Source organism: Xenia sp. Carnegie-2017, unplaced genomic scaffold (genome assembly GCF_021976095.1).
Source record: "Xenia sp. Carnegie-2017 unplaced genomic scaffold, XeniaSp_v1 HiC_scaffold_24, whole genome shotgun sequence".
In the NCBI taxonomy this organism is placed as follows: Eukaryota; Metazoa; Cnidaria; class Anthozoa; order Malacalcyonacea; family Xeniidae; genus Xenia; species Xenia sp. Carnegie-2017.
The window spans coordinates 1,484,884-1,498,420 of NW_025813487.1; the positions used below are offsets into that span (position 1 = coordinate 1,484,884).

Genomic DNA, 13,537 nt, shown 5'->3' on the forward strand with positions numbered 1-13,537 from the left:
GATTGGTTAAAATCAGATGGTTATGAACAGCATGAGTTTACAGTTGATCCAAAAAATGGTCATAAGTTCTTATGGCATGCTTGTGAGAAAGTGTTTGAGCAAATTAAGAAGATGAACATTTTTGAAGATCAGATGAACACTGCTATGATTAAATATGCTTTGAAGAATGGAATCTATCATATGTCAAAATGTAGCGAAAATGTTGACTTAAGCTGGGCAGTAGATGTCAAAGTGGTTTATGCAAGGTTAATGTGTGTAGAAAACATTAACGTTAGGTCTGAATTATTGAATATCATTAGGTCTGAATTATCTGAAATCATTGAGGAACGATGTACTTTCTTAAAAAAAAATGTACTTGAGGAACTACTATTCCATTCGTACATGCTCGAACTTTGTCGTTATTATATACCATCACATCAATATTTTTTTTATTCAGATGAAAGCTTACTTTATTTATCAGCTATTGCAAACAAAATTCATGCCAGTAACGAAAAAAGATTATTGGCAAGGGATTTATTGAAACAAGGAAAGTTCGTTTGGTTTGAGGATTTAGACTCAACATATTTAACAAACCATCGTCATTTGACTGTCTCCTTGCATGCAAACGTTACATCTCTTTGTGTGTCGTCCGATGAAGAACTTCTTGCTGTAGGATATGAAAATGGTCAAATATCTATTTTTGAACTTCCAGAATTTAAACAACGATGCACTCTAGCCACTGCACTTGAAGATTCAAGGTTGGATAAATGGGGTCATATAGAGACAATTATGTCCCAGTATAACATCCGTGACTATCCAACATTGATGAAATTTACTTATGTAAGTGGAAACATCTGTTGTTGCTCCTTTTCACCTACCGGAAATAGACTGGTAACTAGTGATGGATCTACTGAAGTAAAGTTGTGGGACGTTAACAATGGACGTTTGTTATTATGTTTACAGTCAGATGATGTCGTTAATCATTGCTCTTTCTCAGATTCTGGTTTGTTTATTACAGCAAGACATGATGGAATTTCTTCTAAAGATGTGTTCACTGCATGGAATTTATTAACTTTGGAAAGAATCGATCGACGCTGCGTTGTTGATTACCAAAAACTACAATGCACCGATAAATATTCAGAGTTCTTTGTTGAAAACATTGGACACCGTTCGCATGTTTTTCAATTCCCAAAGGCAATCAATATTTTTTCAAGTAAAAAGAAATGGTCACTACTACATGTAATAACAACACACCATTATCGCGATTGTATTTTTTATCGTACAAGTCAGAATGGAAAGCTTTCTGAAATCACTCAGTTGAAAGAATACAACGATCAAGGAGAAATCGAGTTTTGTTTACCAAATGTTAGGTGTCCATGTGTTTATAGGGGTCTTACCGAAGTCCATCCCATCTCGTTTAAGGAATTTTACGTTGTGCCGTATTTTTCAAAGCTTAAAATTTTCAAAACTGATCATCTTTGGAGACCTTCAGTTATCTGTGAGAAATTTAAATTAAAATGTTGTTGTTTTTCACCGGATGGATCTTTTTTGGCTGCTTTCGCTGTTGGTGACCACGTCAACATTCATATTTGCAGCATTGAACGTTGCACTATTATTCAAACTGTACCAATACAACTGAAGGATGCAAAAGGATGTTGGTGGTCAGATGGTTTACTGTGGATATGGGATGGTTCTGATCATCTTATGAAGATATCAACTTCGTCTGAAATTTTTGTAGATTCCACGCAGACGAAACAGTTAAACATTGGATTTGAACCGAAGAAAATCTTAACATTTGGTGATGTCTTAGTTTGTATTGACAATGAAAAGTTTGTTCAATTTGTTAGAATTACCAAGGGTGAGATACAATACAACAAAAGACTTCCTGTCCATAGTTCAAAAGTTAAAGCAGCAGCAGTATCACCTGATAATTCTGTTATTTTAACTGTAAACCAAAGAGAATCATGGAAATACCCATTATGGAAATACACGTTATGGAAATGGGGAAATAACAACAATGAAATTTACTTGGAAACTTGGTATACTGCAGAAATACCCATTGCGTCTTTTATTGCAAATTTTGTTCCACACCCGTTAATTGAAGAAGGTCGTAAAGTCCGTTGCTTTATAAGTGATAGTAACCAAGCGGTCATTGCATTCTCTGTTGAATGCGACGATTTCGACGAGATAACTGGCATTTATGTAATTAATGTGCATAAAAAAAATGTCGTGAGTACGATTTGGCATAGTATCGTTGGATTTTTTTGCTCTAGGACATTCGTATATAAATCATATTTCATTGGTGAATATCATGGAACATTGGTTGCTGTGGATTTAAAGAGTGGTAAAAGATGTGCTGAATTTTACGGATTAGCTTCTCATTTTAATATAACTATGCATAACAACACAGGAACTTTAGCTTTAGTAACAAATGGTGGATGCGGACTTAAGTTTTTAAAACTCAATATTTCTGAATGAATCCACTAACTCAACCTTTGTAGTTAAATTAATCTATTGTATTTACTAACATTACATATCACTTTAAAACGAACATAAAAAGTTCTTTGTATCCAAAATGACAGTTATTTATGGTATCAACAACGAACTTCAAAATATTGCAGTAAAAATTTTCCATATCCTTTGTCTTAACCTTTGATCTCTGAACGAACTTTATGTTGATGGTTTACTTTTTATTTCAAATTGTAAAAACATCATGATGACGCATGTCAATAACTGTAATGAAATTAAATAAAACTTTTACGATTTTGACACTAGTTTATTTAAACTGGAGAATTGAATTTTATTGAGTGAAAATTTTTTGATTAAAATATTGAAGATTGATAAACTTCACTTTCTATTTTGATTTTTTAAAATAAAATTTATTATTATATAGATGTTGTGATGAAAATATTTGTCGGAAGAATGATAGGGTTGGGCTTAGAAACGTTAATTTCGATTGGTTAATACGTAAGCCTTTGTTAGAGATTCGTGCCAAACATTAATATAGATTCGAATCATGTTCTTTTCGTGTTTTATCAAAAACAATGAGATCTTCTGCAATGCTATTTTCGTGTTTTGTCATTAACAATAATGTCCTCTGTAATGTTCTTTTCTTGTTTTGTCAAAAACAATGATGTCCTCTGCAATGTTCTTTTCGTGTTTTGTCAAAAACAATGATGTCCTCTGCAATGCTCTTTTCGTGTTTTGTCAAAAACAATGATATCCTCTGCAATGTTCTTTTCGTGTTTTGTCAAAAACAATGATGTCCTCTGCAATGTTCTTTTCGTGTTTTGTCAAAAACAATGATGTCCTCTGCAATGCTCTTTTCGTGTTTTTCCAAAACAATGATGTCATCTGTAATGCTCTTTTCGTGTTTTTCCAGTAACAATGATGTCCTCTGTAATGTTCTTTTCGTGTTTTGCCAAAAACAATGATGTCATCTGCAATGTTCTTTTCGTGTTTTGCCAAAACAATGATGTCTTCTGCAATGTTCTTTTCGTGTTTTGCCAAAAACAATGATGTCTTCTGCAATGTTATTTTCGTGTTTTGCCAAAACAATGATGTCCTCTGCAATGTTCTTTTCGTGTTTTGCCAAAAACAATGATGTCTTCTGCAATGTTATTTTCGTGTTTTGTCAAAAACAATGATGACCTCTGCAATGTTATTTTCGTGTTTTGCCAAAAACAATGATGTCATCTGCAATGTTCTTTTCGTGTTTTGCCAAAAACAATGATGTCTTCTGCAATGTTCTTTTCGAGTTTTGCCAAAAACAATGATGTCCTCTGCAATGTTCTTTTCGTGTTTTGCCAAAACAATGATGTCCTCTGCAATGTTCTTTTCGTGTTTTGCCAAAAACAATGATGTCCTCTGCAATGCTCTTTTCGTGTTTTGTCAAAAACAATGATATCCTCTGCAATGTTCTTTTCGTGTTTTGTCAAAAACAATGATGTCCTCTGCAATGTTCTTTTCGTGTTTTGCCAAAATAATGATGTCCTCTGCAATGTTCTTTTCGTGTTTTGCCAAAAACAATGATGTCCTCTGCAATGTTCTTTTCGTGTTTTGCCAAAAATAATGATGTCCTCTGCAATGTTCTTTTCGTGTTTTGCCAAAAACAATGATGTCCTCTGCAATGTTCTTTTCGTGTTTTGTCAAAAAGAATGATGTCCTCTGCAATGTTCTTTTCGTGTTTTGCCAAAAACAATGATGTCCTATGCAATGTTCTTTTCGTGTTTTGTCAAAAAGAATGATGTCGTCTGCAATGTTCTTTTCGTGTTTTGCCAAAAACAATGATGTCCTCTGCAATGTTCTTTTCGTATTTTGTCAAAATTAATAATGTCCTCTGCAATGTTCTTTACCCCACGTAGTCATCGTTGTTATGTTTGCAAATTGTATTGAAAGATTTCTGCAGCAGCATTTGTTCCATAGTTTAGTCTTTTGTATCGAAAAAGACGAATGTGTGTGCTGAACGTGGTAATGTATCCGCTTGATTCGTCAAATTCTAGATGATGGTATGCCTGCGAAATGTCAAGTTTGAAGAAGTGCTTTGCACCCATTGAGTTCCATAATAACTCAATGTTAGTTATTATAGAGCTCAATGTTTGCACCGTTTAATTAGGAAATTGAACGAGACTTACCTGAAGTTGAAGTTTGATTGGGATTCTATTAGCATCTACAAAGCAGAGATTACACGAGATACTACGCATGCGCACATTGGTCATATTTTAAAGATAGTGGCCACATGAACCGCCCAAATGTGCATATGAACGATATGCAGGGAGGCAGTAACATGATGGGTCGGCGTGTAATCTCTGCTCTGTAGATGCAAAGTATGATGTTATATCAAGAAATAATTCAGCATTAAGCTTCCATTCTTTGGAATCATCAAATTTTCTGGAAGCTTTGTCAGCCACCACATTACTTTTCCCAGGGATATAGCTGACAGTTAAACATATGTCCCTGATTCTGCCCCACGCCCATATTTCCCTTGCAATCTTATTGCAATGGTGAGAATGGAAGCCCCTTATGTGGTTAATAAATGCAAGGGCCGTGGTATTATCGGGCATTACGTTAATATGGGTGTGGGCTAGATCGCGACAGAGAGATTGTAGCCCAAACAGTATTGCTTTGAGTTCCAGACTATTAATGTGCGAGTCTTTTTCGGCGATTGACCATTCGCCTCCCGTGGACTGTTTGCTAATATTTGCACCCCATCCCTTGGTAGAGGCGTCCGTATACAATACATGGTCGATATTGTCATGATTCAGATGTTTTTTGGACTCATATGCAGTATTAATCCACCAAGATGCGTCCTCCAGCGCCGAAGGGGAGAGTTTTAATGTCGAATCAAAGTTACCCTGTTAGAGTTAAGGGCTGTTGTTTTGTCCCTATCAAGATCACGATAAAACAGTGGGCCATATTCCACGCCAAGGAAGAAAGCTACCATCATGCCAATTAGCTTGGCCACTTCCCGTATGCTAGGAGAGTCAGTTGCAGTACCCCCCTGGCAACCTCGCATAATTTGTGGTGTTTCTCTATGGATATAGAGAGTTATCTCTATGGATATAGAGATATATCTGTTGAGTTTAACACAAAACCTAAATGTTGTAAAATCTGTGTGGGTTCTGTAACAGATTTATCTTTATGGGGTAGAAATCCTAAGTTCGGAAACAATTGTAGAGTATCATGTACGTTTTGCTCGCATTCTGAATAGGAGTAGCCCATTAAAAAAGGGTCATCAATGTAACCGCTAGAAATGTGCCCAAGCTCCCTCAGCTTAGAATATACGGGCTTGAGTATCGTTGTAAATAAGTGTGGAGCGGAAGATAAGCCTTGAGCAAGGCATGTGAATTGGTATAGATAACCTTTCCACATAAATTTTAAGTATTTTTGATGCTCTATGTGTATTGGTATTTAGTAATATGCATCTCTAAGGTCAACGGATGCCATGTAGCCCCCAGGTCGCATGACCTGAGTACAAGTATGGATCGATTCCATTTTAAAGTGGTGACATGTTACAAATGTGGTAAGCTCTTTTAGGTTTTAATATCATTCTAAAAGAGCCATCTTTCTTTGCTCTTAAAAAGATATTGGAGATAAACTCGCCCTGTTCATGCATGCTTATAGCAATGATACCTTTCTCTGGAAATTTGGTAACTTGACGATCGACATTTTGGACTTCCGAGGGAGACATTTTTATAGAGTGGGGTGGTTTCAGCTGGACTGGGTATCATCGAGAGTAGGAGTCACAGCTTTCTTAGTGTTTTTCCCCTTGTCTCGACTTTCCTCTAGGGTTGGTTTTTATAATAGTTGCGTCGTTGTGGTCGGCTTTGCAAATGACCGCCCCGACGTTGGAATAAAAAAGGTTCATTGGAATTATGTGAGCTGGTCGACCGTTGATCGTTGCGTTTCTGTTTGTTGTTTGTCAGTTGCTGTGCAGCCTTTTTGCTTTCTTCTACTGTTTTCAGGCGTTCCTTTAAATCATCACCAAACAGTTATGCAGCAACAGGTTCTTTGTTACTACAGATTTTCTTGTAATTTTCATCAAGGTCAACTTTTAACAAGGCCCTGCGGCACATGTTCAGAGCATGATTGCTGAAGCGAAAAGCACAATAGATGTGGACAGCCCATCCCAGATGACCTCTGGTGTCGGTGCAGGTGTTTGCCTAGAGAGGTACTTATAGATCCCGCAATTCGGGATATCGGAATGGGGCCCTTTAGTAAGGCTTCTTGTAATGTTTGTAGACGTGCATCCATGCTACGTGTGGATTTCTTAGCAATGTCCCCAAAATTCTGCGCTCACCTTTGTAACTCTTAACAGGTCACAGTTTTCGGGGCGTTGTACCCCTTCCTTTCGTTTTGATAATGTTTGTTCGTTTATTCCAGTGGACAAAATGCTGGTCCCGATTTTAGAAATTTTAGGTGGCAATGGTTGGTCTGTCGGTTCATTCTCATTCACTTCGAGAATCAGCTCATCTACCAAAGCCTCGCTTTGGTTTGCTAGAGCTGGAGCTGTATCTGCAACTACAGCAGCAGCTCCGTTGGTTGAGTGTTCGTCATCAGTTTCACCTTCAGACATAACAGCACCATCGTGCATTTGGCGTGCGGTATCATAAGCCTGCTTGAGCTCTTTTACGACTGGAGCAAAAGTATTCATCAAGCCAGTAAGTTGATCGACCTTCCTGTTAAGGTCGTCCAAAGTAGTTCTCCCGTCATTCCGTTTTAGGAGATTGCTGTTGTTGGCATTAGCAGGGTGTTTATAACTGGCCTCGCCGGATTTGCTCATTTGCCCTTGTAGACGAGACCGTTTCTGTTGTGGTGCATCGTCTACATTTACGTCTCCTAATAAGCCCGACAGCGTCGGATTAGGATGGTTATGCAAGAGCGTCAAGTCGTCTGCTTGCTCAATTGTTTCGCTGACTAGTGCCATTTGTTGTTGAATAGATTATTTAACCACAGAAGAAGAGTTTGCCGCGCAAACTCAGTGGTTATGTAGACGTATGTTCTGCAGTGTGTTTTAGAACGTTTCTGTCGTTCTACACAGCAGGATGGAAGATTATTTAATGGATTATTCGTATATGACCAAACACGCCATCTGTAATGGCGGTGAGCTTGGTAGAGAATGACCAATGTGCGCATGCGTAGTATCTCGTGGGATCTCTGCGGTAAATGCTAATAGAATTCAAAAACTGACGTCATCAACGGTCGGTATCGGATGGCGGACTTGCTTAATGGCCTCGTTTGTAAGACGCATATCTATAAAAAGTCTAACTCCTCCGTTTTCTTAGGAGCTGCGACAATAGGTAATACCCATAATGTTGGTTGATCCTTAGGAAACCGATCCCCAGAGAAGCCTAAACCTCATCAAAGGAGCCTTCGTTAAAAGATATTATATCTATTCTTATATGAAGTACGTCAACTCAATGTTTCCTGTTTCCAGTTTGTTATTTGCATTTTTATTTGAGGGAGAAAATTTTCCTTCTTGTTTCAATGTAATAAACCATTTTTAATCATTTGTACTTTGCTTGAAGTTTTCTCTTATGCCAAAGAAGACAAGTACCTCCAAAGTTTGAACGCTTCTACCAAGGTGTTTATATAAACAACTAATATTTGAAATACCATCGATCAATTTTCTATAAAAGCGATTGTGTTAAGTAGCATAGTCAGTTCTCAAGTTTAGTCATGTTATGAAAATTTCGGAACTTTATGATCATTTATTTCTTTGGAAACCTTTTGTTTTCATTGAGGGTCTTTCACTGATCATCAGAAAGTTTAATAAAATCAATTGTGTTTTTTTAATGTACACCGTGAATGTTTAAAGACATCAAAACTCAATGTTCTAAAGACGTCAAGCTATTGAATTAGGAGCGACACCAGTAAGTTGATGGATATGTTTCATAATGTTTACTTCTCTACATTCTCTTGTTCATATGTATGCCCCAGAAAAGGACTGGAACGTAGTCTATTATTATGAGAAAGACTTGAACATAGTCTATAAACATGAAAAAACTGGAGCGTAGTCTATCAACATGAAAAGGACTAGAACATGTCTCTAATATTTTGTGCCGACAATGTTGACTATAATACATCTTTTTATCACGTTTTTATATGAATAGTATCAATGTCGTCTTATTTTTATATGATTTTTCCAGGTTCAAGAATGCAGTATTCGTATCAAACGTCTGGAATTTCTCGTTTCTATTCTTAAATGTATGGTAGAATGGAGCAGAGATCTTTACTTTAAACCTGATTCTCAAGTGGACGATAATTTTGGCGAGTTTTAACATCTTTATGAAACTGAAGAAACTCGCATGTAGCGAATATAAACTTAATATTGTTATACATTTCGATAAGTTATCGCTTTATGATCCATTGTACCCCTCTTTTGATATTGGCTACACTGACGATTTTTGTCTCCATCAAGATTCCATCTTTCTATACTCTGTATCCCCTATTTATCGAAGGTACTCCATTATTTTCTTATAATGTTCTTCATCGTAACTAGTTTTTCGACAATTGTAGTTAACCTCTCAGGATCTAAGTTATCCCTTAGTTATCTTTTTTACCCTTGCTGGTCTCGCGGTGGATGAAGGCTATATCTTAATGTTTACAGTTACTCATTATTGAACCATGCTACCCTCAATGTTCTAGTCTATCTCTCAATAATCTATACTATCTTCCTGATCATCTAGGCTATCTGTTAATGATCTATGCTAACCTCTTAATGATCCACGCGATCCCTTATTGATCTCAAAATCATCATAGTTATTCCTCAATACTTCTGTTTAATGTCTTCCATATAAATTTCCTTACAGATCTGGTTGATGATGCACCAACAATTTCTTGAAAAGGAAGCACCGAGGAGAATGAAAACCGGGGGGAACCCGGTGATTTACAATCTCAAAAACGGGGGGTAGTTAGTCGTCTCTTAATAGTACAAAAGCCATCGATAATGCTGAAGTATTTGAGAGTCTTAAACAGAAGAAGGTGACGAAAGAAAAGGGAATTCAATTGTAAGTTTGGTCAACAATTTTGCTCATCTTCTGTACTTTTATTCAATTTTACGATTTACTTTAAGATTTAACAAGAATCCATCAAAAGGTATAAAATTTCTTCAATCTGAAGGTCTCCTTGGTGAGACAGCAATGGAAGTTGCTCAGTTCTTACACACTGATGATACACTAGACAAGGTGATGATCATTTTAGACAATCTATATCCCTTGCAGTCCTTTTGTTTCATTTCACATGATGTTGTCTTCTTTCACTAAAGTTTTCATTTTGTCACATTTGCACGCTATCTCTGAGTAATTTGTAGAAACATTAAATGTTGCTTTGGATTTTGTCCCAGTGTTGCGTATTATTGTTTTAGACTATGATTGGTGAGCTGATTGGTGATCCAGGACAGTAAGTATGTTTTTTCACATCTCCCTCGCGTGACAATCACGTGAAAATCACGTTAAGACGTTTGATTGTCATCTTAAGTATTTATTTCAACGTAAATTGAGTCAAGAAAAGTTGATTATGTTAATTTGCCATGAAGCCCATGGATGGTTTGCTCATGATACATGAAATAGTAAGTCAGAAAATTTAATTTTTTAAGGTTGCATTAAACTCCATGTAAAAGGACAAAAGCTGTTTGAAACTAAGCATTATCTTCAAATCTCTTGGAAATTTTTGTTCATAAAAAACAAAACAATGTTTTTATATGCTCAAAATTTCTCTATCCAGTGGATAATATTGACGGAATTCAGTAAGATTTGCTACTGTTGAAAACAAGGAAACAAAATGTTTAGTACACTTAGATATATTGTTCGTCATGTCCTCAACTGTTCTTCATATCCTCAACTGTTCTTCATATCCTCAACTGCGCCTCATGTCCTCTACTGTTCCTCGTGTCTTCCTATACTTCTTAGATATGAACGGGAGATAATGTACGCCTAAATAGACCAGTTGGATTTTACTGGTACCAATCTTGTGCAAGCTCTGCGATTGTTCTTACATAACTTCCGGCTTCCGATCGACTCATGGAGAAGTTTGCGAGTAAGTTCTGTGAAACGAACCCAAAGTATGGACATGATTTGTGTCTTTTTATCTGTTGTTTTACATCTCGCATTGCATGCTGGTTAGTGAAACTTACGAAATGACTTTTGTCTATGAACCATGTGTTAATTTTTTTTCATTTAACATCAACAATAATTTAGGACTGGTTTTCGACCATTTTTTTTTTAAGTATTTTCTCATCGAACTTTTATTATTCGAGATTTGAGGACGGCAATCTGCTGTTAGATAGATGTAAAGTGAGTTGTTTGAGCTGGGAGTATTGTTACATGTTTGTAGATGTAGATTGTCCAGGTTTGTAGAGTCCTGAGAAGGAATGTTGTTGTTGATGTTGACTGATGTTTCTACAACCTGGCTTATTTTATCATCATGTTGACTACTGATATACATAGTTCACAGGTTACACAGACTTCATTTGCAATTGTTTCTATAAAAGTGACTCTATGTCTAAGATCACGTGACTATAGAGTCTCGCGAGATTTTCATTGAGATTTCCAGATTTTTATTGTGCTTCCACTTTACAGATTTGCAAAGTGAGAAACATCGTCGCATGTTGTATTCTATGGAAATGGAGCAGATGGCAAAAAACGCCAAAACACAAATGGAAGACGTGAGTCATATTCAGACGGATTTTGTCACGGCGACACAGATTGGTCACGTAAAGACAATGTTCAAGGTACGGGGGGGTGGAGTCTGGAGGGTAATGTTTGTGGTGTATGTAAGGATTGATTAACAAAGCGTTAATTGTGATGTCAACTTATACCGACAGCAGGGGCGGATCTAGAGTATGTCAAATCCGTCGCGCGACTGATGTTTGAAATTCAAACATTACCTATTCATATTAATTAAAAATTCATTAATTATTCTTACTTTAATATCGCATTTACTTCGTGATGAAAATCCAGCTTTATTTATTATTGAAAACTAATGACTAACAATGAATATCTCCTTGGTAACCAGATCAGTTGAATTGTAATTGACCTGGAATAACCGACTGATAAGCGGGGCGGCTTGACTGGTTCGATTTATAAAGGAGTGTATGAACGCCAGAAACGCTATTTTATTGGTCAATGGCCAGATCAGTGGACAGTCTGGAATAATCTCGACCGATAATAGGGGTGGCCGGACCTATAAGGGAGTCCAATTGCTATCTTACAATTGGCTCATTTGAATTTTTGTTTTATTGTGATTGGTTTGACCGATTTCGACTGATAGCCTTCTGAGCTAACATTGTCAAGCGTGGTGTCTGGAATGCGAGATAGATCATCACGTTGTGATTCACTATAGCGTGGTTTGTAAAATCTGTTTCATTGCATTTATTTGGAAAATCGTTTACAAACTACAATGTTAAATATTGATATGTATGCTGCTGTTCAGACTGCAATTTCGCAAGAGAATGATAAATCTCTGAATGAATTGAAATTGCGTTTGAATGAGGAATATTGTGGGGCGACTAAAATGTCGAGAGAGGAATTCTTATCATTGCTTTTGAAAGACGAAACATCATTGAGCAGAGAGTTCTCAGCAGAAATTTACATCCCCAAAATCGTACGTAAGCAACACGAGGACAAAGGAAATGTATGCATGGCTTTAAGGTATCCAAACCATTAATATCAATTTATGCGACTATGAGATGTGGTTTATGTCTATTGACTGTTGTATAAATTTTAATGAAGCAGATTTCATTTTGTGCAGTGTATACTAAAGATCTACGGCTTGGGCTTTTAATTTTATTATAAATATTGGCATAAATTCAGCGAATAGTGAATTTATATTTGAACTTTGAATTATCTTCTACATGTAACTACGTTGCTATGTTAGATATTTCCTGGCCAGTTAGTTAAATTTTTGTTGGAGGACTTATAGAAACACGACTTTTTTATTCAATTTAGATCACAAGTATCTGGCAACTGTCTCTACAGTTCAGTGTCATTGCTTTTGGCAGGTGATATCAGTTTATTGCATATTTTGAGGCAGTTAACATCACTTGAGCTGTTTTTGAATGCTACTTTTTACTGCCAACATCCTTTATTTTCCTCAATTGTTGAACAGCATAAAGAATTCAACAACACCTCAAAGAATATTTTACCTTTGACAGTATCTCAAGACTGTCTAGATTCTGGTTTTGTAGGTGTTGATCTTGTCAAAAAGGAGGCCTTTTTGAATTGTCATGACCAAAAGTGGTCATCGTTTCTATGCATTTTAGCTCTTTCTTCTGTGTTGGAGACAAAAATTTTTACTTACTACCCAGATTGTGGAGAGCGAAGGCCTAAATCAATATTCAACTCTCTTGTTTGTCCAAGAAGAATAGTTAAAGAATCAGCCAATGCAATTCATCTTTTGTTTTGTTATAAAGGGATAGTTAAACCAGATCAATGTTTCCAACCTAATCATTTTGTTCCTCTAGTTTTTTTTCCTAGCAAAACTAAAAGGACAATTTCTGGTCCAACATGCCCAGTGCCTTCAAAAAAAGCAAAAGCTGAAAAAAAGTCTGGGAATATCAGTAAGTTTTTTTCAAAAATGGAAAAACCAGAAATCATTACAAGTGAGGTTTCTTGTACTAGGGTTACTGAACAAACCATTGAAGATTTACAGGTAAAGCCTAACTTTATTCACAATTTTGATGTAGCTACCTACTACAAAAGAGCTAAAGGTTTGAAAATGTCTGATATTTGTTTGCTTATTAAAATGTTTTTAAACCTGATGAAAATTACACTTTTCCTCCTTTGAGTGAGAACAATAAAATAAAACAAATTGAGTTTTCTTGATATTCAATATTACAAGAGTTTGAAACAAAATAATGTTTATATTTTGTCAAAGATGAATGTTGAAATTGTCTGCTTGTCCTGGTTATGAGTGAGAACAATAAAAGGTCTTTTAAATATGAATGGCTCAAAGATTTTACCTGGTTGTGTTATTCACTAAAAGAAGATGGTGCTTATTGCTTATCATGTGTTCTTTTTGGACATCAATTCCCCAGTAAATGCTCGAGAATAAACAATCT

General features: G+C 36.2%; 1 protein-coding gene and 1 pseudogene across 1 annotated transcript; one reads left to right on the top strand and one right to left on the bottom strand.

The window, feature by feature from the left end:
* Positions 1-6,263: 6,263 nt before the first annotated feature.
* Positions 6,264-7,343, bottom strand: LOC124451227 (annotated as a pseudogene).
* Positions 7,344-7,575: 232 nt separating this feature from the next.
* On the top strand, positions 7,576-10,416 carry LOC124451230 (brefeldin A-inhibited guanine nucleotide-exchange protein 2-like). Its single transcript, XM_047001855.1, has 7 exons — positions 7,576-7,581; positions 8,628-8,690; positions 8,830-8,939; positions 9,411-9,488; positions 9,554-9,665; positions 9,845-9,879; positions 10,389-10,416. Exons 1-7 carry the CDS (start codon positions 7,576-7,578, stop codon positions 10,414-10,416), a joined length of 432 nt encoding a protein of 143 aa, XP_046857811.1.
* The last annotated feature ends 3,121 nt before the right edge of the window (positions 10,417-13,537 follow it).

Coding starts and splice junctions, on each gene's coding strand:
- LOC124451230 (XM_047001855.1), top strand. Junction 8,940..9,410: donor GTATCCCCTATTTATCGAAG/GTACTCCATTAT, acceptor GTCTCTTAATAG/TACAAAAGCCATCGATAATG. Junction 9,880..10,388: donor CTGATTGGTGATCCAGGACA/GTAAGTATGTTT, acceptor TATACTTCTTAG/ATATGAACGGGAGATAATGT.